This window comes from Triticum aestivum, chromosome 3B (genome assembly GCF_018294505.1).
Source record: "Triticum aestivum cultivar Chinese Spring chromosome 3B, IWGSC CS RefSeq v2.1, whole genome shotgun sequence".
Taxonomy (NCBI): Eukaryota; Viridiplantae; Streptophyta; class Magnoliopsida; order Poales; family Poaceae; genus Triticum; species Triticum aestivum.
This window is the reverse complement of record NC_057801.1, coordinates 726,529,011-726,551,854: the sequence shown is the minus strand read 5'-3', so window position 1 is coordinate 726,551,854 and position 22,844 is coordinate 726,529,011. Positions and strand designations below refer to the sequence as shown.

Genomic DNA, 22,844 nt, shown 5'->3' with positions numbered 1-22,844 from the left:
TCAACAGCGAAGGGAGCCCGAGTCGGGCTGGTTTAAGAGGTAGGCGGTTAGTATTGAGACGCCGGGGCAGAGGTACAAATTAAGCTTGCTCTGTGATTATCTTTGCCGAAATGTGACAGTTTTCATTATGTCCTGGCAGAAAAAACATTCGCCGGACTATATCCGGAGACCCTGCCGACCATGCCTCACGCATCCAGATTCCTGAACCGGACTCTCGGGTGGAGGCTAATGTGGGGGCAACGCCGAATTGCCCTCCCACAGACGATGCGGACAGGCTTTCCGCTACAAACTCTGAAGTGGAGAGCGCCATGAATCACTGGCGCCGACGGGCCGTACTCCGCAATGGTATTTTCTCCGAGGAGGCTTTCAATGCCTTCAACTCTGGAGACGCATATATTCGCGTCTCTCAAGATGGACTTGCCAGAGCGACGGACCAGTATGCGAAGGATATACAGGTAAGAAAATTTGATAAGTATGTGTAGTAGTAGCCCCTGAGACTTGAAACAGTTGGCACAACTGATTTAAGGATCATTGTTTGCATAGGTTCTTGTGGAGAAGAATACCCATTTATCTCAAGAGCTGGAGGAATGTAAGACCCAACTGAAGGTCGTTGTCGCCGAACAAGAGGAATCAAAAAGGGCCTCTTCTGGTAGGACTTGCCTTGATAACGGAATTTGTAATGTTGTATACCAGATATTTATTTGGCATGTTTATAAATCTAACAACAGATGCTGCAGACAATCCCGGAGAGAATTCGAAGATTGTGGAAGATAATGAGCCACATCTGCAAAGTCAGCTGAAGTCGGGCGAGCATGTGCTGACGCAGGCTATTCAAGAGAAAAATAATCTCCAAGATGCTAATCTCCGACTGAGTGTCGAATTAAAAGATGTTCGGGCTCAGCTCGCTGACACCATGAAGGAGAACAGGAGGCTTCGACGCGGCATTTATAGTAAGTGCTTAAACAAATTGTAGTACAGTTCGGCGAGGAAGCGTATTGACAGAGTTATGTCTGTAGGTATGCTGATGGACCGTCCAGAAGAGGAAATGCCTGGATCCGCAGGCGATATGCTGCAAGATCTTTCACAGCTGCACGAACGAGCGCGACAGGTGATGCAGGGTATTGCCCAGGCCTTGTAGCCATCCGCTCCCCTGCCAGGAGGCATGAGCGAGCTTGTAGAGATGCTCAAAGGAGCACGGTGGCGCTTCTGGTTATGGAAGATATCAGCCTACCGACAAGGTGCGAGGGAAGCCTGGGCCATGGTGAAGACGCGATACGCCAAGGCTGATCCGAACCATATGGCCGAAGTCGGACCGGTGGGGTCAGATAGGCAAGAGATACCCATAAGTCTGGTATATGACCAAGTAGTGTTAGGCGCAAAGTATTCCCAACAGGATTGTAGGCTAGACATCCTGTTGGATGGTATAGAGGAAGAATATAGCCAGTCCAAGTGACTATGTAATTAAATGGACCTATGTAGTCCCTAGCCGGTTTGAAAATCATTTGTCATGGCGGACCTTTTCGCTTCAGCCCCCGGACCCGACAGTCCGGAGTGTATCCGAATACCCGTACAGTTATGAAAAATTGGGGTATGCATGGAAACCAGGCGTAGGGGTCATAAGTACTTGAACAAACAACCAACTAGTTAGGTTATATTACATGGATAGTAAGAAACATCTTCCAGAGAGAATAGTTTCGTTAGGGGTTCCTTTCTCTGGGTGCGCATGCATCGATGTGCATGTCCGAACTGCGAACAAAAGTGCAGGAAACAAAACATCTGGGGATTCTCGTTGTAATAAACGAAAACATCTTTTGTTCACCGACTGAATATTCCCTTAAGTACGCTAGCTTTCGGCTTCACCCAGTCTGAGGTACACATCCGGCTGAACCGGCAGTAACAATCGCAGAGGTGCTCCCCTTATGCCCTAGCCAAATTAATGGGAACGTAGGGCATAAACACAAGAGCCAGGCAACCCAGCATGGCCAAAACTTAAGTCATATCAATGCATATAATGGTGAAGAAAAGGCACATATGGAGAGAAAACGCATATGTGACTGGCAGGAAGCCATTAAAGTAGTTATATTTAGCGTCTGCATAGGAAGCCCCCAGGTATAGTGTGCACGCATAATGCGGCTGGATCGATCAAAGCATCCGTACAGTTTTTTAAGGCTGCATGTGAATAGGAAAAATGGGCGAGAAAGGAAGAAAGAGAACATATTGGAAGAAGTGGAGGTGAGGAGACGAACACTGAGTTCGGCACTATGTGTAGAATCTTCGGAGTCTGGCCGTGTTCCATATGTTGGAAATATGCCCTAGAGGCAATAATAAATTAGTTATTATTATATTTCCCTATTCATGATAATCATTTATTATCCATGCTATAATTGTATTGATAGGAAACTCAGATACATGTGTGGGTACATAGACAACATCATGTCCCTAGTAAGCCTCTAGTTGACTACCTCGTTGATCAATAGATGGTTACGGTTTCCTGACCATGGACATTGGATGTCATTGATAATGGGATCACATCATTAGCAGAATGATGTGATGGACAAGACCCAATCCTAAGCCTAGCACAGAGATCGTGTAGTTCGTATGCTAAAGCTTTTCTAATGTCAAGTATCTTTTCCTTAGACCATGAGATTGTGCAACTCAAGGATACCGTAGGAATGCTTTGAGTGTACCAAACGTCACAACGTAACTAGGTGGCTATAAAGGTGCACTACAGGTATCTCCGAAGGTGTCTGTTGGGTTGGCACGAATCGAGACTGGGATTTGTCACTCCGTGTAAACGGAGAGGTATCTCTGGGCCCACTCGGTAGGACATCATCATAATGTGCACAATGTGACCAAGGGGTTAATCACGGGATGATGTGTTACGGAACGAGTAAAGAGACTTGCCGGTAATGAGATTGAACAAGGTATCGGTATACCGACGATCGAATCTCGGGCAAGTACAATACCGTTAGACAAAGGGAATTGAATACGGGATCGATTGAGTCCTTGACATCGTGGTTCATCCGATGAGATCATTGTGGAACATGTGGGAGCCAACATGGGTATCCAGATCCCGCTGTTGGTTATTGACCGGAGAACGTCTCGGTCATGTCTGCATGGTTCCCGAACCCCTAGGGTCTACACATTTAAGGTTTGATGACGCTAGGGTTATAAAGGAAGTTTGTATGTGGTTACCGAATGTTGTTTGGAGTCCCGGATGAGATCCCGGATGTCACGAGGAGTTCCGGAATGGTCCGGAGGTAAAGATTTATATATGGGAAGTCCTGTTTTGGTCACCGGAAAAGTTTCGGGTTTTATCGGTAACGTACCGGGACCATCGGGAGGGTCCCGGGGGTCCACCAAGTGGGGCCACCAGCCCCGGAGGGCTGCATGGGCCAAGTGTGGGAGGGGACCAGCCCCAGGTGGGCTGGTGCGCCCCCCACAAGGGCCCAGGCGCCTAGGGTTTGGGGAGGGGGTGCTTCCACCTTGCTTGGGGGGCAAGTTTCCCCCTCTCCCCCCCCCCCTTGGCCGCCCCCTAGATGGGATCTAGGGCTGGCCGCCGCCCCTAGGGGGTGGAAACCTAGGTGGGGGCGCAGACCCCTCTCCCCCTATATATAGTGGAGGCAAAGGTGCAGCCCAACACACGAAGTTCTTCTCCTGTTGGCGCAGCCCTACCTCTCTTTCTCCTCATATCTCGTGGTGCTTAGCGAAGCCCTGCAGGATTGCCACGCTCCTCCACCACCACCACGCCGTTGTGCTGCTGCTGGATGGGGTCTTCCTCAACCTCTCCCTCTCTCCTTGCTGGATCAAGGCATGGGAGACGTCACCGGGCTGTACATGTGTTGAACGCGGAGGTGCCGGCCGTTCGGCACTAGGATCTTCGGTGATTTGGATCATGACGAGTACGACTCCTTCAACCCCGTTCTCTTGAACGCTTCCACTTAGCAATCTACAAGGGTATGTAGATGCACTCTCCTTCCCCTCGTTGCTAGTCTCTCCATAGATAGATCTTGGTGACTCGTAGGAAATTTTTGAATTTCTGCTACGTTCCCCGATAGTGGCATCATGAGCTAGGTCTGTTGCATAGATTCTTTGCACGAGTAGAACACAAAATAGTTGTGGGCGTTGATTTTGTTCAATATGCTTACCGTTACTAGTCCAATCTTGATTCGGCGGCATCGTGGGATGAAGCGGCCCGGACCGACCTTACACATACACTTACGTGAGACAGGTTCCACCGACTGACATGCACTTGTTGCATAAGGTGGCTAGCGGGTGCCAGTCTCTCCCACTTTAGTCAGATCGGATTCGATGAAAAGGGTCCTTATGAAGGGTAAATAGCAATTTGACATATCATGGTGTGGTTTTTGCGTAGGTAAGAAACGTTCTTGCTAGAAACCCATAGCAGCCACGTAAAACATGCAAACAACAATTAGAGAACGTCTAACTTGTTTTTGCAGGGTATGCTATGTGATGTGATATGGCCAAGAAGAATGTGATGAATGATATGTGATGAATGATATGTGATGTATGAGATTGATCATGTTCTTGTAATAGGAATCACGACTTGCATGTCGATGAGTATGACAACCGGCAGGAGCCACAGGAGTTGTCTTAATTCATTGTATGACCTGCGTGTCATTAAACAATGCCATGTAATTACTTTACTTTATTGCTAACCGGTAGCCATAGTAGTAGAAGTAATAGTTGGCGAGACAACTTCATGAAGACACGATGATGGAGATCATGATGATGGAGATCATGGTGTCATGCCGGTGACGATCATGATCATGGAGCCCCGAAAATGGAGATCAAAAGGAGCAAAAATGATATTGGCCATATCATGTCACTATTTGATTGCATATGATGTTTATCATGTTTATGCATCTTATTTGCTTAGAACGACGATAGTAAATAAGATGATCCCTCATTAAAATTTCAAGAAAGTGTTCCCCCTAACTGTGCACCGTTGCGAAAGTTCGTCGTTTCGAAGCAGCACGTGATGATCGGGTGTGATAGATTCTTATGTTCACATACAACGGGTGTAAGCCAGATTTACACACGTGAAACACTTAGGTTGACTTGACGAGCCTAGCATGTACAGACATGGCCTTGGAACACAAGAGACCGAAAGGTCAAGCATGAGTCGTATAGTAGATACGATCAACATGAAGATGTTCACCGATGATGACTAGTCCGTCTCACGTGATGATCGGACACGGCCTAGTTGACTCGGGTCATGTAATCACTTAGATGACTAGAGGGATGTCTATCTGAGTGGGAGTTCATTAGATGAACTTAATTATCCTGAACATAGTCAAAAGCCCTTTGCAAATTATGTCATAGCTTGCGCTTTAGTTCTACTATTTTAGATATGTTCCTAGAGAAAATATAGTTGAAAGTTGACAGTAGCAATTATGTGATCAGTAGAAAGCTTATGTCCTTAATGCACCGCTCAGTGTGCAGAACCCCAAACGTCGTCTGTGGATGTTGCGAACATCGGACATACACGTTTTGATAACTACGTGATAGTTCACTTAAACGGTTTAGAGTTGAGGCACCAAAGACGTTTTCGAAACATCGCGGAACATATGAGATGTTTCGAGGGATGAAATTGGGATTTCAGGCTCGTGCCCACGTCAAGAGGTATAAGACCTCCGACGATTTTCTTAGCCTGCAAACTAAGGGAGAAAAGCTCAATCGTTGAGCTTGTGCTCAGATTGTCTGAGTGCAACAATCACTTGAATCGAGTGGGAGTTGATCTTCCAGATGAGATAGTGATGTTTCTCCAAAGTCATTGCCACCAAGCTGCTAGAGCTTCGTGATGAACTATAACATATCAGGGATAGATATGATGATCCCTAAAGTGTTCGCGATGTTTGACACCACGAAAGTAGAAGTCAAGTAGGAGCATCAATTGTTGATGGTTGGTAAAACCACTAGTTTCAAGAAGGGCAAGGGCAACAAGGGATACTTCATGAAATGGCAAAACAGTTGCTGCTCTAGTGAAAAAACCCAAGGTTGAACCTAAACCCGAGACTAAGTGCTTCTGTAATAAGGGGAACAGCCACTGGAGCAGGATTACCCTAGATACTTGGTAGATAATAAGGCTGGCAAGGTCGATAGAAGTATATTGGATATACATTATGTTAATGTGTACTTTACTAGTACTCCTAGTAGCACCAGGGTATTAGATACCAGTTCGGTTGGTAAGTGTTAGTAACCCGAAATAAAAGAGCTACGGAATAAACGGAGACTAGCTAAAGGTGAGCTGACGATATGTGTTGGAAGTGTTTCCAAGTTTGATGTGATCAAACATCGCACGCTCCCTCTACCATCAAGATTAGTATTAAACCTGAATAATTGTCATTTGGTGTTTGCGTTGAGCATAGACATGATTGGATTGTGTCTAACGCAATACGGTTATTCATTTAAGGAGAATAATGGTTACTCTATTTATTTGAATAATACCTTCAATGGTCTTGCATCTAAAGGAATGGTTTATTGAATCTCGATCGTAGTGATACACATTTTCATGCCAAAAGATATAAGATAGTAATGATAGTACCACTTACTTGTGGCACTGCCACATAAGTCATATTGGGGTAAAACGCATGAAGAAGCTCCATGTTGATGGATCTTTGGACTCACTCGTTTTTGAAAAGTTTGAGACATGCAAACCATGTCTATTGGTGTATACGCATGAAGAAACTCCATGCAAATGGATCGTTTGGACTCACTTGATTTTGAATCACTTGAGATGTGCAAATCATACCACATGGGCAAAATGACTGAAAAGCCTCGGTTTCAGTAAGATGGAACAAGATAGCAACTTGTTGGAAGTAACACATTTTGATGTGTGCAGTCCAATGAGTGCTGAGGAATGTAGTGAATATCGTTATGTTCTTACTTCACAGATGATTCAAGTAGATGTTGAGTATATTTACTTGATGAAACACAAGTCTGAATTGTTGAATGGTTCAAGTAATTTCAGAGTGAAGTTAAAGATCATCGTGACAAGAGGATAAAATGTCTATGATATGATCATAGAGATGAGTATCTGAGTTACGAGCTTTGGCACGCAATTAAGACATTGTGGAAATTGTTTCACAATAAATATCGCCTGGAACACCATAGTGTGATGGTGTGTCCGAACATCATAGTTGCACCCTATTGGATATGGTGCGTACCATGATTTCTCTTATCGAATTACCACTATCGTTCATGGGTTAGGCATTAGAGACAACCGCACTCACTTTATAGGGCACACGTAATTCCGTTGAGACGACACCGTTTGAACTATGGTTTGGAGAAACCTAAGTTGTCGTTTCTTAAAAGTTTGGGGCTGCGACGCTTATGTGAAAAAGTTTCAGGTTGATAAGCTCGAACCCAAAGCGGATAAAAATGCATCTTCATAGGACACCCAAAACAGTTTGGTATACCTCCTAATTCAGATCTGAAAGCAATAGGGATTGTTTCTTGAATCGGGTCCTTTCTCGAGGAAAGGTTTGTCTTGAGAATTGAGTGGGAGGATGGTGGAGACTTGATGAGGTTATTGAACCGTCACTTCAACAAGTGTGTAGCAGGGCACAGGAAGTTGTTCCTGTGGCGCCTACAACAATTGAGGTAGAAGCTTATGATAGTGATCATGAAGTTTTGGATCAAGTCACTACCGTACCTCGTAGGGTGACAAGGATGCGTACTGCTTCAGAGTGGTACAGTAATCCTGTCTTGAAGGTCATGTTGCTAGACAACAATGAACCTACGAGCTATGGAGAAGCGATGGTGGGCCCAAATTCCGACAAATGGTTAGAAGCCATGAAATCTGAGATAGGATCCATGTATTAGAACAAAGCATGGACTTTGGTGGACTTGCCCGATGATCGGCAAGCCATTGAGATAAATGGATCTTTAAGAAGATGGACGTGGACGATTATGTCACCGTCTATGAAGCTCGACTTGTGGCAAAGAGTTTTTTCACAAGTTCAAGGAGTTGACTACGATGAGATTTTTCTCATCCGTAGCGATGCTTAAGTCCGTCGGAAGCATGTTAGCATTATCTGCATTTATGAAATCTGTTTCCTTACCAGTTTTTCATAAGGAAAGGTTGTATGCGATACAATCAGAAAGGTTTTGTCGATCCTAAGGATGCTAAAAGGTATGCTAGCTCCAGCGATCCTTCCATGGACTGGAGTAAGCATCTCGGAGTTGGAATATGCACTTTGATAAGATGATCAAAGATTTTGGGTTTATACAAAGTTTATGAGAAACTTGTATTTTCAAAGAAGTGAGTGGGAGCACTATAGAATTTCTGATGAGTATATGTTGTTGACATATTGTTGATCAGAAATGATGTAGAATTTCTGGAAAGCATATAGAGTTATTTGAAAGGTGTTTTTCAATGGAAAACCTGGATTAAGCTACTTGAACATTGAGCATCAAGATCTATGAGGATAGATCAAAAACGCTAAATGGTACTTTCAAATGAGCACATACCTTGACGTGATCTTGAAGGAGTTCAAAGATGGATCAGTCAAAGAAGGAGTTCTTGCCTGAGTAGTAAGGTACAAAGTTAAGACTTAAAGCTCGACCATGGCAGAAAAGAGAGAAAGGACGAAGGTCATCCCCTATGCTTTAGACGTAGGCTCTACAGTATGCTATGCTAAGTACCGCGCCTGATGTGTGCCTTGCCACATGTCTGGCAAGAGGGTACGAAGGTGATCAAGGAGTGGGTCACCAGATAGCGGTCAAAATTATCCTTAGAGGAATAAGGATATGTTTCTCGATTATGGAGGTGATAAAGAGTTCGACGTAAAGGGTTACGTCGATGCAAGCTTTAACACCTATCCGAATAACTCTGAGTAGCAAAACGGATACGTATAGTGGAACAACCATTTGGAATAGCTCCAAGTGGAGCGTGGAAGCAGCACTTACAATATGACCTAGAGATTTGCGAAGTACATACGGATCTGAATGTTGTAGACCCGTTGACTAAAACCTCTCTTACAAGCAAAACATGATCAAACCCCAGAACTCATTGAGTCTTAATCACATGATGATGTGAACTAGTTTAGTGACACTAGTAAACTCTTTGGATGTTGGTCACATGGTGATGTGACCTGTGAGTGTTAATCACATGGTGATGTGAACTAGATTATTGACTCTAGTGCAAGTGGGAGACTGTTGGAAATATGCCCTAGAGGCAATAATAAATTAGTTATTATTATATTTCCCTGTTCATGATAATCGTTTATTATCCATGCTATAATTGTATTGATAGGAAACTCAGATACATGTGTGGGTACATAGACAACACCATGTCCCTAGTAAGCCTCTAGTTGACTAGCTCGTTGATCAATAGATGGTTACGGTTTCCTGACCATGGACATTGGATGTTGTTGATAATGGGATCACATCATTAGCAGAATGATGTGATGGACAAGACCCAATCCTAAGCCTAGCACAGAGATCGTGTAGTTCGTATGCTAAAGCTTTTCTAATGTCAAGTATCTTTTCCTTAGACCATGAGATTGTGCAACTTCCGGATACCGTAGGAATGCTTTGGGTGTACCAAATGTCACAACGTAACTGGTGGCTATAAAGGTGCACTACAGGTATCTCTCAAAGTGTCTGTTGAGTTGGCACGAATCGAGACTGGGATTTGTCACTCCGTGTAAACGGAGAGGTATCTTTGGGCCCACTCGGTAGGACATCATCATAATGTGCACAATGTGACCAAGGGGTTGATCACGGGATGATGTGTTACGGAACGAGTAAAGATACTTGGCGGTAATGAGATTGAACAAGGTATCGGTATACCGACGATCGAATCTCGGGCAAGTACAATACCGTTAGACAAAGGGAATTGAATACGGGATCAATTGAGTCCTTGACATCGTGGTTCATCCGATGAGATCATTGTGGAACATGTGGGAGCCAACATGGGTATCCAGATCCCGCTGTTGGTTACTGACCGGAGAACGTCTCAGTCATGTCTGCATGGTTCCCGAACCCGTAGGGTCTACACACTTAAGGTTCGATGACGCTAGGGTTATAAAGGAAGTTTGTATGTGGTTACCGAATGTTGTTCGGAGTCCGGGATGAGATCCCGGGCGTCACGAGGAGTTCCGGAATGGTCCGTAGGTAAAGATTTATATATGGGAAGTCATGTTTTGGTCACCGGAAAAGTTTCGGGTTTTATCGGTAACGTACCGGGACCCCCGGGAGGGTCCCGGGGGTCCACCAAGTGGGGCCACCGGCCCCGGAGGGCTGCATGGGCCAAGTGTGAGAGGGGACCAGCCCCAGGTGGGCTGGTGCGCCCCCCCCCCACAAGGGCCCAAGGCGCCTAGGGTTTGGGGAGGGGGTGCTTCCACCTTGCTTGGGGGGCAAGTTTCCCCCTCTCCCCCCCTTGGCCGCCCCCCTAGATGGGATCTAGGGCTGGCCGCCGCCCCTAGGGGGTGGAAACCTAGGTGGGGGCGCAGCCCCCTCTCCCCTTATATATAGTGGAGGCAAAGGTGCAGCCCAACACACGAAGTTCTTCTCCTGTTGGCGCAGCCCTACCTCTCTTTCTCCTCATATCTCACGGTGCTTAGCGAAGCCCTGCAGGATTGCCACGCTCCTCCACCACCACCACGTTGTTGTGCTGCTGCTAGATGGTGTCTTCCTCAACCTCTCCCTCTCTCCTTGCTGGATCAAGGCATGGGAGACGTCACCGGGCTGTACGTGTGTTGAACGCGGAGGTGCCGTCCGTTCGGCACTAGGATCTTCGGTGATTTGGATCACGATGAGTATGACTCCTTCAACCCCGTTCTCTTGAACGCTTCCGCTTAGTGATCTACAAGGGTATGTAGATGCACTCTCCTTTCCCTCGTTGCTAGTCTCTCCATAGATAGATCTTGGTGACTCGTAGGAAAATTTTGAATTTCTGCTACGTTCCCCGACACCATGGGTTCGGCTCAAGTCTGTTATCAGATGCATTGCGCAGACGGTACGCTCCTCCTGTGAGAACTTTATCAATGATGAAGGGACCCTCCCACTTGGGTTTGAGCTTGTCCTTCTTCTTCTCGGGGAGGCGTAGAACTAGTTCACCAATGTTATAAGTTTTGGCCCGTACTTCTCTGCTTTGATACCTTCGAGCCTGTTGCCGATAGAATGCGGAACGGGCTTTTGCAACGTCACGCTCCTCCTCCAGAGCATCTAAGTTGTCCTGCCGATCTAATTTGGCTTCCTGCTCTTCGTACATACACACGCGAGGTGAGTCATGGATTATGTCGCAGGGGTAGCACTGCTTCTGTGCCGTACACCATAAAAATGGTGTATATCCAATGGTACAAGTCGGCGTGGTCCGCAGCCCCCAGAGTACGGAGTCGAGCTCCTCGACCCAATGCGTGTCTGATTCCTTCAAGGATCGCACTAGTCTGGGTTTGATGCCGCTCATGATGATACCATTTGCATGTTCGACTTGACCGTTTGTTTGGGGGTGATAGACAGTGGCGTAATCGAGCTTGATGCCCATGTTGCCGCGCCAAGTTTTCACCTCATCGGCTGTGAAATTTGAGCCATTGTCAGTGAGCACAAACGGTATTGCAATGCTTCGAAACAAGGCCTAGGGTTCATATACTTTCACTAGTGCAAGTTCTCTCAACAATGATAACATAATTATATCATATAACAATCCCCCAACGTGCAACAAAGAGTCACTCCAAAGTCACTAATAGCGGAGGACAAACGAAGAGATTATTGTAGGGTACGAAACCACCTCAAAGTTATTCTTTTTGATTAATCCGTTGGGATATTCCTATAAGTGTCACAAACAACCCTAGAGTTTGTAGTAAAATAACACCTTAAAACACACACCAACCAAAACCCTAATGTCACCTAGATACTCCAATGTCACCACAAGTATCCGCAGGTATGATTATACGGTATGCATCACACAATCTCAGATTCATCTATTCAACCAACACAAAGAACCTCAAAGAGTGCCCCAAAGTTTCTACCGGAAAGTCAAGACGAGAACGTGTGCCAACCCCTATGCATAAGTTCACAAGTTCACGAAACCCGCAAGTTGATCACCAAAACATACATCAAGTGAATCAATAGAATACCCCATTATCACCATTGGTTTCCCATGCAAGACATACATCAAGTGTTCTCAAATCCTTAAAGACTCAATCCGATAAGATAACTTCAAAGGGAAAACTCAATCCATTACAAGAGAGTAGAGGGGGAGAAACATCATAAGATCCAACTATAGTAGCAAAGCTCGCGGTACATCAAGATCGTGCCAAATCAAGAACACGAGAGAGACAGAGAGAGAGAGAGATCAAACACATAGCTACTGGTACATACCCTCAGCCCCGAGGGTGAACTACTCCCTCCTTGTCATGGAGAGTGCCGGGATGATGAAGATGGCCACCGGTGATGGATCCCCCTCCAGCAGGGTGCCGGAACAGGGTCCCGATTGATTTTTGGTGGCTACAGAGGCTTGCGGCGGCGGAACTCCTGATCTAGGTTTCTTTTCGGGGGTTTATGTATTTATAGGAATTTTTGGCATCGGTCTCACGTCAGGGGGGTCTCCGAGTCATCCACGAGACAGGGGGCACCCCTAGGGGGTAGGGCGCACTCTCCACCCTCGTGGATGGCTCAGGACTCTTCTGGCCCATCTCTTTCACTTCGGGGGCTTCTTTTGGTCCATAAAAAATCCACAAAAATTGGCAGGTCAATTGGACTCCGTTTGGTATTCCTTTTGTGTAGAACTCAAAAACAAGAAAAAAATAGAAACTGGCACTGGGCTCCAGGTTAATAGGTTAGTCCCAAAAGTCAAATAAAATGGCATATAAATGCATATAAAACATCCAAGATTGGTAATATAATAGCATGGAACAATCAAAAATTACAGATACGATGAAGACGTATCATTGGATCAATGGTGTTTTTCCCTCTCTATTTTGTTGTGATGGATTGAGTTTTACCTTTGAGATTTTGTTGTTATCAGATTGAATACTTTTATGTATTTGAGAACACTTGATATATGTCTTTCTATGAATACCCGTGGTGACAATGGGGTATCATATTGATTCACTTGATATACGTTTTGGCACTCAACTCGTGGATTCCCGGGGTGACATTGGGGTAATCTATGCATAGGGGTTGATGCACGTTCTCGTCTTTGTTTCTCCGGTAGAAATCTCGAGGCACTCTTTGAGGTTCTTTGTGTTGTATTGAATATTATGATTCTGAAATTGTTTGATGCATATCATATAATTAACTCACGGATACTTGTGGTGACATTGGAGTATCTAGGTGATATTAGAGTTGGTTGATGTGTATCATATGGTCTTATTATAGAGGTGGTTTCGTACCCCACAAACAATTTCGTCTTATGTTCTTCGCTAGATCAGAACATTGGAGTGATTCTTTATCGCACGTTGAGGGATTGCCATATGATCTAACTATGTTAGCATTGTTGAGAGATTGGACTAGTGAAAGTATGAACCCCAGGACTTGTTTTCAAGCATTGCAATACCGTTTGTGCTCACTTTTGTTACTTGCTACCTTGCTGCTTTTATTGTTCCTATTACAAAAATCAATATCTACTATCCATATTACACTTGTATCACCATGTCTTCGCCGAATTAGTGCACCTATACAATTACCATTGTATTTGGTGTGTTGGGGACACAAGAGACTCTTTGTTATTTGGTTGCAGGGTTGTTTGAGTGAGAGCATCTTCATCCTATGCCTCTCACAGATTGATAAACCTTAGGTCATTCACTTGAGGGAAAATTGTACTGTCCTACAAAACTATGCGCTTGGAGACCCAACACGAGTCTACAATAATAAAATTGCATAGTAGACATCAGCACCAAAATTAGGTTCCACGTCATAGAGAGCTTGGACGGGGAGCAATCTAGAGAAGTGTGGTCTGGTGAGTTGTGCTTTAATTTCGCAAGTGGAAACCAAAGTCGCCATATCTTGGGGCAATCATGGATGCCATAACCTGGTTCCATCTCGAGACATTAGTTCACGTGCCTTGTCTGATCGTTCGTCTAAGGATAACATGTAGTGCTTTATTGAAGTTATGTGTCAGTGACATTGAATTGTGCATGCCAGAATGTGTTGTCGAAACCCTTGTGGCAACCAAAGATGATGGAGTAGGGCATTGAGTTCATGCACCATCTAGTTCATCCAAAAGTCTGAACTGATAAAGAAAGGTGGGAAATATATTTCAACACTCCTGCTCACATCAAGGCCAAGCCTTAGATATTTGAGCTCTAATTTCATCAAAATTATAGTGTAGATATTTGAGAACTCGAATGTGTGTCATTTACACTGAGATGATACATTTTTTGGATCATCATATCATTTCCCTGTAACAAGTGTGTTTTACACTATTTAGCTAATTATATTGTTTACAATCTTATCTTAGATCATTTCACTTACTACTAAACAACATAGAAAACAAGGATTTATCGCCTCTACCTTGAACCACAGACCAACCTAAGAAAAAATGACGCAAGTATGCACGGTAGTGATGCCTATGCCTTCTCAGTTTTTGGTGGTCACGTTGATATGATACCCCACAAAAAAAGGACAGTGTGCTCGAATGGAAAAGGAGAGAACTTTGCAAGGTAACCCAAGCTGACCAATGTGTGTACCTTACAAGTTCTTGTACTTGCAGTGCAATGCATAAACCGTCATGTTGTGCTCCGATCATGATTGTGTTATGATGATCGACATAATAACATGACCAAAGAGGCGACAGATCGAAGTATCCATGTTGTTAGGTGGCATGAAGTAAGTTGTTATATTTGAGAAATCGAGAGTTTGCTCTAAAAAAATGAGCACTCACGATGAAAGCAAAATTGGTCATGTTAGCTAAGTATGATATGACAATAGCTTCCGTTGATTGTAAGTTTGCGTTTGTCAACCAAAACCTAGTTTTCTCCAAAATTTAAGAATACTTGACAACTCAAACATATTTTACATCACTCGGGACCATGCACTTTGTGGATCCTTACATAGTTTCCATATGAGCTATTTTGGTAGATTATATACCCTATGCAGAAGCTATAGTTTCCTCGAAAAATACGGAGTGAATGTTTGAGGCCTTGAATTGTCATCTTACACTTAAACCATATATTTTTTGGAGCATCACGTCATTTTTGTGTAACTAAATGTGTTTGCACTATTTAATTATATTGCTTCCAGTCTTATCTTATATCATTTCACTTAAATTTCTTGAGCAAGAATTATCACGCCCACCTTTGAACCACATAAGGGAAATGACTCAAGGGTGTATGGCAACGATCCTATGACGTCTCATTGTTGTTGGTAACGATGATATGATAAATGACAACTACAAAGGCGGGTTTGAATGAAAAAGAGAGAACTTCACAAATCTATTAGATCTTGAAAGCCCTGACACTGGAATGCAATGTACAGTTCCTCATGTTATGCTCCAATCCTAATCCTGTTATGGTGTGATCAACATTATAAGAGCAAGCGTGCGACGGATGAAAGCATCCATGTTTGCCTATTGGCATGAAATAAGTTGTTATCTGAGTGTTTGCTCTAAAAAAAATAAACACTCTGTGATCACTAATTAGTAGCTAAGGAAGCTACCCCAGTAGCCTTTACATATTGTAACACCGCACTTGTCTGACAGAGGTCTAGTTTCCTCGAAAAATTTAAGTGCGAATATTTGATAACTTGAAAATGCGTTAACTCACTCGGGACCATGTATGTACTTCCTGGACCATTGTATAGTTCCTCATGTAAGGAAGCTCCTCTTACGCAATCGCGCCAATTGCTTTGTAGGACTCGTCTCAGATCATTTCACTCACCAGGAAGCAAATCGGACAACAACGGTTCGGCACAGCAAGCAGTACGATCTATAGTTCAGAAACTCAAAAAATGTGTTAATCTCACTCGGGACCATGTATGTACACTCGGGACCATTGTATAGTTTTCATGTAACTTCTCTTACGCAATGGCGCCAATTGCTTTATATGACTCATCTCAGATCATTTCATTCACCCGGAAGCGAATCGGAGGACAACAGTTCGGCACAGCAAGCAGTACGACCTATAGTTATAGTTCAAGAACTTGACACAGCATCATCCACTGCGATCCAGAAATCCCACCGTTGATAATGCTTTCACCAGCAAACGTTGAATCATATGCATGCAAGAATCTCCCTCTGGAGGCCATGTGAAGCACCTTGGCGTCTTCCCTGCAAACTTCATACTCCCCTTTCCCAAAACTCGCTGGCGAACACATGCATCACATTTCAGGGAAAAGGAGAGAAAGATGAAAAGAGAGAGCAATGGAGCCCCCGCCCCGTCCTCCTCGGGCCCGTGCGACGCATCGGAATCAATCGTCTTTTCCGGGAATTCAGACGGCCGTGGTGCTCTCCTGCCTCTGCCACCGCCGCTCCGCTCGGGGCAGATGAACTGCGCGGTGTAAAGAGTGGTACGTGCTCCGACCCAGGCGCGAATAAAGAAAGGGAGAGGGGGGCCGAGCAGAGCGCAGCAGAGGAGAGGAGAGGACGGACATGGCGACGGAGGCGCCAATAAAGAAAGGCCGTGCTCGCGTCGGGGTCAAAGAGCGGCACGCAGCTGCGGGGGGAACCCGAGGCGCGACACATGGAGGAGATCGCCGCGCCCGCCCCCGCGCGCACAGTCACCACGCCCGCATGGCGCCGCGCGCCGAATCGTCACCTCCCCGAGGCCGAGGACCGGCCATCATCAGCCCACCCACTCGAAACGCTTCCGACTCCGCCGGCCGAGGGCGACGCGACGCGGACGGGCGGCCGGCCGGCCAAGCTATGCGCTCCTAGACGACGAGGTCATGGGCCAGCCACTGCCAGTCAATGCTGCGTCCTTGGCCGCCCACCTGCCCGCCTCACCGTCACCGCCCCGAAGATGCCGAGCGCGGGATGGCGCCCCGGATTCTTTGTCCTGTCCACGATGCGTGCGCCCTGTCGCCCAACCGACGAGCTCTCTCCTTCCATATTTTTCTTGCTTGCTTCCTTATTTTCCTTGATATTATCATATCACGTGCCGCCCGGCGTGACAAACTAGCCCAGCGGTTCCCAGCCGAGCACGAAAAACAGCTATCACCTCTTCCCATATGAACTGGTTTTCGTCTATCGATCGATCGATCTTTCCGGCGACTGTTTCCATCGGCCATAACCTTGTCGTACTCGAACTAGAACAAGAAGGGTTGCGTCCAGAAGGAAAGCAGAGCAAAGAGAGATCCGTTCGAAGTTGGAACCGATGCTGCATCAGCAAAGGAGACAAAGAGTAGCGTCCAAACCGCCCCCGTCGCATCAAGCCGAGCACACACGAGACTACTCGTTGATCGTTAGCATACTCTACTACCACTAGCACAGAAGTTAACAGTCTAAGAGCATCTCCAACAGCCGCGCTAAAGCGCCGCGCGCAAAAAATCTGTTAGCGCGCGCGCTGCGGCTGGTTTTGCGCGCCCGCCTGCGCTGGCTCCAGCAGCGGCGCTATAATGCAGCGCGCGCGCTGCTCCAGCAGGGCGCAAAAATACAGCGCGCGTGCCGCACAAACCACATGTACATTTCAAAGAAGATGAGCAAAAATGATCAAACAAACAAAATAAAAATCAATAATAAATAGTTCAAAATAAATCATTACAACTCAAACAAATAGTTTATCGTTTAGTACAACAACAAATAGTTCAAAATAAATTATTACAACACAACAAATAGTTCATGAACAATACAATGTCGAGTGCAGATATCATCATGCTCTTTGCCGTCCATGCCATGTCCACCACTCTTCAATTAGATCATTCTGAAGTTCCTTGTGCGTTGCGGGACGCCGAATGGCATGATAGGAGGCAACAAAACGGGCTACCCTTTCAGCCCTCCGCCGCACTCGCACGGGATGTCCCAAGAGCTCATACTGTGAGTAGTCTAAATCGTGTCCACGCTCATTCTTGATGATCATGTTGTGCATGATCACACAAGCGTGCATGATGTACCAAAGCATTTTTTGATCCCAAAATCTTGCCGGTCCTCTCACAATAGCAAATTGGGCTTGCAAAATCCCAAATGCTCTCTCCACATCTTTTCTAGCCGCCGCCTGAGCATTGTGGAAATCAAGATTTTTCTTACCTTCCGGTTTTTTCAACGGCTTCACGAAGGTTTGCCACTTTGGATAGATGCCATCCGCTAGATAATAGCCATAGTTGTACGTACGGCCATTTGCTACAAACTGCACAGGTGGCAACTCACCGTTTGCAATCTTATTCATCAGTGGTGACCGGTTGACAACATTAATATCATTCAAAGATTCAGGCATTCCAAAGAATGCATGCCAAAGCCAAGTCTCCTGATCGGCCACCGCTTCAAGAATTATAGTGGAACCCTTTTTTTGGCCGTGGAATTGCCCATGCCATGCCTTTGGACAATTCTTTCAACTCCAATGCATGCAATCTATTGAGCCAAGCATGCCAGGAAAGCCGCGCGCTTTGTTCATCGCCAATAGCCTTGCGACGTCTTCAGCAGTGGGAGATCTCAAATACTCCTCGCCAAACACTTGCATAATTCCCACTGCAAAGCGCTTGACACACATGATGGCTTGGATCTCACCCATAGCCAAATGATCATCAACTAGATCAGCCGGGATACCGTATGCCAACATACGCAAAGCGGCTGTCACCTTCAAAAAAGTGCTATGCCCGAGCTCTTCGGCGGCATTCCTCCTTTGCTGGGAAAACCGGTCATGGCTCGCTAGTTTCTCTGCAATGCGCCTGAACAAGTCGGTGCTCACCCTAAACCGGCGACGAAAATACGACTCCGGGTATGTGGGATTCTCCACGAAATAGTTCTTCATCAATCTGTTATGTGCATCAATCATATCTCTCCAAATTTTCTCCCGACCCATAACCGAACCACCGTGCTTCGGTTTTTTATTGATATGCATAGCTACGATCATTGCAAGATCCTCCTCCTCTTCCATATCAAATTCTTCTTCGGAAGAATCATACGACGAACTCATCTACAATGTTCAATACTATACTATAAAAACTACAATTCAAAACATGCACCAAAATCAATGAAGTTTGAGCAATACATACCTTGTAGGCGTTTTGTCAAACACCTTGCGGGCGCGGCGTGGCAGCGAGCGCTCGGGCGCTGTTCCTCGGACGACGGAGGCGCGCGGGCTCCGGCGGTACTAGGAGGGGATGGGCGGAAGCGCGGGCGCGCGGGGATAGGCCGGGGAAGCCTGGGACGGTGGCCGGGGTGCGCGGACGGCGGCGGCGGCGCGGCCGGTCGGGGGTGGAAGCGCGAGAGGAAGAGCGGGCGCGAGCGCTCGAGTGTGCCGCTCGCTGTAGTGGGCGTCCGTAATACGCCACGCGGGTAAGTGTTTTTCACCGCGCGTCCAACCCGTTTTAGCGCGCGCGCTGTTTTTGCGCGCCCACTGGAGCGCCCTGACGCGTTGCGCGCGTGCTAAAACGACCTATTTTGCGACGCGGCACTAGTTTAATGCGGCTGTTGGAAATGCTCTTAAGCCTAAGCCTGGACCGAAAGCGTTTATGTCGTGAGCTCAGAAACGCCGCCGCATGCACAGCCCAGCCCGAGTGCCTTCACGTTTCCGTTCAACTTCGACCCGATGCAATAAACGCACGCCCCGTCCAACACTCCACCCATTGCCCGTACTCTACCCTCCTCCTCCAAGTAGAACACGTACGGTACTGGTGTTATGGACTCCCGGTAACGCCACCGTTTGACCACCGAAGCAAGTAAAAATTTACCAACTGAAAAGCACACGCAATGAAGGAGCACTACGTATAGCGATCGAAACTGCCTGGCGTCGTGAATGAATGAATGAATGAACGAACAATAATGCCCTTGTTTCTCGCAGCAAAGATGGCTCTTTTTGAAAGCCCGGCATTCATTTTCCTCCAAAGATAAAGCCCAGCCCAGCCAGCATCGATGCCTCTACGCCTGCAGCCTGCTCCTCACACGCCATCAAGACTATACTCTACCACTGGCAGGGCATGCACTGGCAGGGCATGCAAAGTTAAAAGCGGGACGGATAAAACCAGGACCCGGCTGACAGCCGGGCCCCGCACGCCTCGCCCCCGGCTCACGCAGGGTCACGCACCAAGGCACGGTACGGACCGGAGCTCCCGTGTATAAAACGAGGCGCCTCCCGCTATCCCTTTTCCGAAACATCTATCTCCTCTCCACTCCACCACCGCTTCTCCCCGTCCCGCGGCCGCTCCCTCTCCTCCCTCCCTCCCTCCGGAGACCGGCCCGCCACCACGGCTCGCGCAGCCAGAGATAAGATGAGGACGAGGAGCGGCTCTCTCTATACCTGCGGAGGTGTTGTCGAGCCAGCGGCTCCCGTGGCCGGCCAGAAGAGGAAGCGCTCGCCCGCCGCCGCCGGCGAAGTGTCTGGTGGGCGCCGGAAGCGCCAGGCTTCGGGGCCGGACTATTTGGATGGCATCCCTGACGACCTCGTGCTCTCCATCTTCTCCAAACTCGCCGCATCTGCGAACTCACCGTCCGACCTGCTGTCCGTCCACCTAACGTACGCCCGCGCCCCGCCCCGCCCTTCGTGTTTGGTTCAACTGCTTCTTGCCAAGCAACTCCTGCTGCTTCATGTGTTTGGTTGCCTGAACGTGTTTGTGCCTTTGACGTTTCAGGTGCAAGAGGCTGAACGGCCTGGGACAGCAGGACATGGTGTTCGCCAAGGCCTCGCCGGCGTCGCTCGCCGTCAAGGCGGCGGCGTGGTCGGAGCCCGTGCAGCGGTTTCTCAAGCGCTGCGCCGACGCCGGCAACCTCGAGGCTTGCTACATTCTAGGCATGGTAAGAGTCGACGAACAAATCTTGTTGACTTATCGTTCGGGTTTGACATCCATGCATGCATGGCCGGAGTGTCAGGGATCAAGCGCTGACGAGTTTCTTACGTTTTTGCAGATCCGGTTCTACTGCCTTGGCAGCCGGAGCGGTGGAGCGGCTCTGCTCGCGAAGGCGGCGGTCGGCGGGCACCCGGCGGCGCTCTACTCGCTGGCCGTCATCCAATTCAACGGGAGCGGTGGTGCCAAGTCGGACCGCGACCTCCGCGCCGGGGCGGCGCTCTGTGCGCGCTCCGCCGCGCTGGGCCACGTCGACGCGCTCCGCGAGCTCGGGCACTGCCTCCAGGACGGCTACGGCGTGCGCCGCGACCCGGCCGAGGGACGCCGCCTCCTCGTCGCCGCGAACGCCCGCGAGCTCTCCCTCGCGCTCTCCGCCGCGGCGGCCAGCGCGACCTACTCCTTCGCCTCCCTCCCCATCGGCGCCGTCGCAGGCGGCGCCGGCGGCGTCACCAGCTCTCCTCTCCTCTCCGACTTCGGGTGGAGCCTGCCGGAGGCGGAGCCCCACACGGCGAACCAGTTCATGTCAGACTGGTGGGCGTCGCGTGGCGTGCAGGCATGCGCCAAGAAGACCGACACGGCGGCCACCGGCGGAGACGGCGAGGGCGAGCTCCGGCTGTGCTCTCACATGCGGTGCGGGCGCAAGGAGACGCGGCGGCACGAGTTCCGGCGCTGCTCGGTGTGCGGCGCGGCCAACTACTGCTCCCGTGCGTGCCAGGCCCTGGACTGGAAGCGCGCCCACAAGGCCCAGTGCGTGCCCATGGACCGCTGGCTCGTCGGCGCCGCCGCCGCCGCCCCCCAGCAGTGACCCGCCCCAACGGGCAACCGCCGCGGCAACGGCAACAAGTAGCAGCACCGGCGAGTCCATGGCGCGGCCGGTGGACCGGGCGTAGCGGAGTGAACGGCGGTGATGAATGAGGAAGCGTTTTTCTGGCGTTTTGCTTTCTTTTTGCGGCCGTTGGGTGTCGTCTTGTCAGATGTACGTACTCTACTCTACTAGGGAAGAGGAGCAGACGAGAGATTCTACCGCGGCCACCAAAACTCTAGCCTTGTTTTCTTAATTAGTCCCTATTTTCTTTTTTTAGGGGGAAATTAGTCCCTCTTTCTTTAAATTAAATTAAGTTACTCCGTAATATGAAAATCCTGGATCCCTCTTTGAACTAATTTTCTACTAGAGTTCTACCAAGTGTAGACGTTGCTTCTGTCGCTTTGTGCTTTTGGTGTTTTGGATGGATGCTGTGGGGTGTGGAGTAGAAGAGCAGTGCTCCAGCACTCCATGTACGTGGTACAGCACGGGCTCCTACGCTACGTGCCTCACGTAGCTTATCGGATGAGTAGGCGGGAATCGGTGGCCGCGCCGTGCAGCGCTGCGGCGTCGTGTAGGCTTTGGTTTTGCTCTCGAGGCACGGGACAAGTTGGAGGCTTCCCTCTGGCCGCTGGTGTTGGACCTTGGGAGGTGGAATCCATGTAGGCCACCATAGCCAAAGTGACACCACCCAGCCGGCTTTTGTTCTTATTTCCTTTACTTTTCTGTTACCTAGGCAGGACAGGGCAGGGCCATGGATGGAAACAACACACAAGATGATGACGATGCTACGTAGTACTACCACGACTAGCCAGCCCGCTCTGTTTTTTTATATGGCTCGAGCACGCAACGGCGTACATCTGTACGTGCACACGAGTAGATTCTCAGGGTAGAGTACAGTTCGATTTCTCTGGTATTCTATTCAGAACGTATGAATCATTGAACGGACGAGTGCCGAACCTGTTGACCCAGCGCGGCCAGCACAACGGGACACCGTTAGGCTTTGGCATGTTGCACAGGTGTGTGCTCACTGGGGAGAGGCATGCATACGCCAAGGCTCCGGGCATGGCACACGAGTACATGACTACACGGACGCCCCCGGCTGCGTGGGTTCGAATGTGCGTGGCGCGGGTGTTTC

At 48.1% G+C, this 22,844-nt stretch overlaps 1 protein-coding gene across 1 annotated transcript; it reads left to right on the top strand.

The window, feature by feature from the left end:
* Positions 1-20,201: 20,201 nt before the first annotated feature.
* On the top strand, positions 20,202-22,065 carry LOC123072032 (F-box protein At1g67340). The gene is made up of 3 exons (XM_044495593.1): positions 20,202-20,576; positions 20,692-20,854; positions 20,966-22,065. The coding sequence occupies exons 1-3, from the start codon at positions 20,332-20,334 to the stop codon at positions 21,707-21,709; spliced, it is 1,152 nt and encodes a 383-aa protein (XP_044351528.1). The 5' UTR covers positions 20,202-20,331; the 3' UTR covers positions 21,710-22,065.
* The last annotated feature ends 779 nt before the right edge of the window (positions 22,066-22,844 follow it).

Excerpts from the sequence above, each read along its gene's own strand:
- LOC123072032 (XM_044495593.1), top strand. The coding sequence starts at position 20,332 with ATGAGGACGAGGAGCGGCTCTCTCTATACCTGCGGAGGTGTTGTCGAG. Across the intron at positions 20,577-20,691 it reads CTGCTGTCCGTCCACCTAAC|GTGCAAGAGGCTGAACGGCC; the intron begins GTACGCCCGCGC and ends TTGACGTTTCAG. Across the intron at positions 20,855-20,965 it reads CTTGCTACATTCTAGGCATG|ATCCGGTTCTACTGCCTTGG; the intron begins GTAAGAGTCGAC and ends ACGTTTTTGCAG.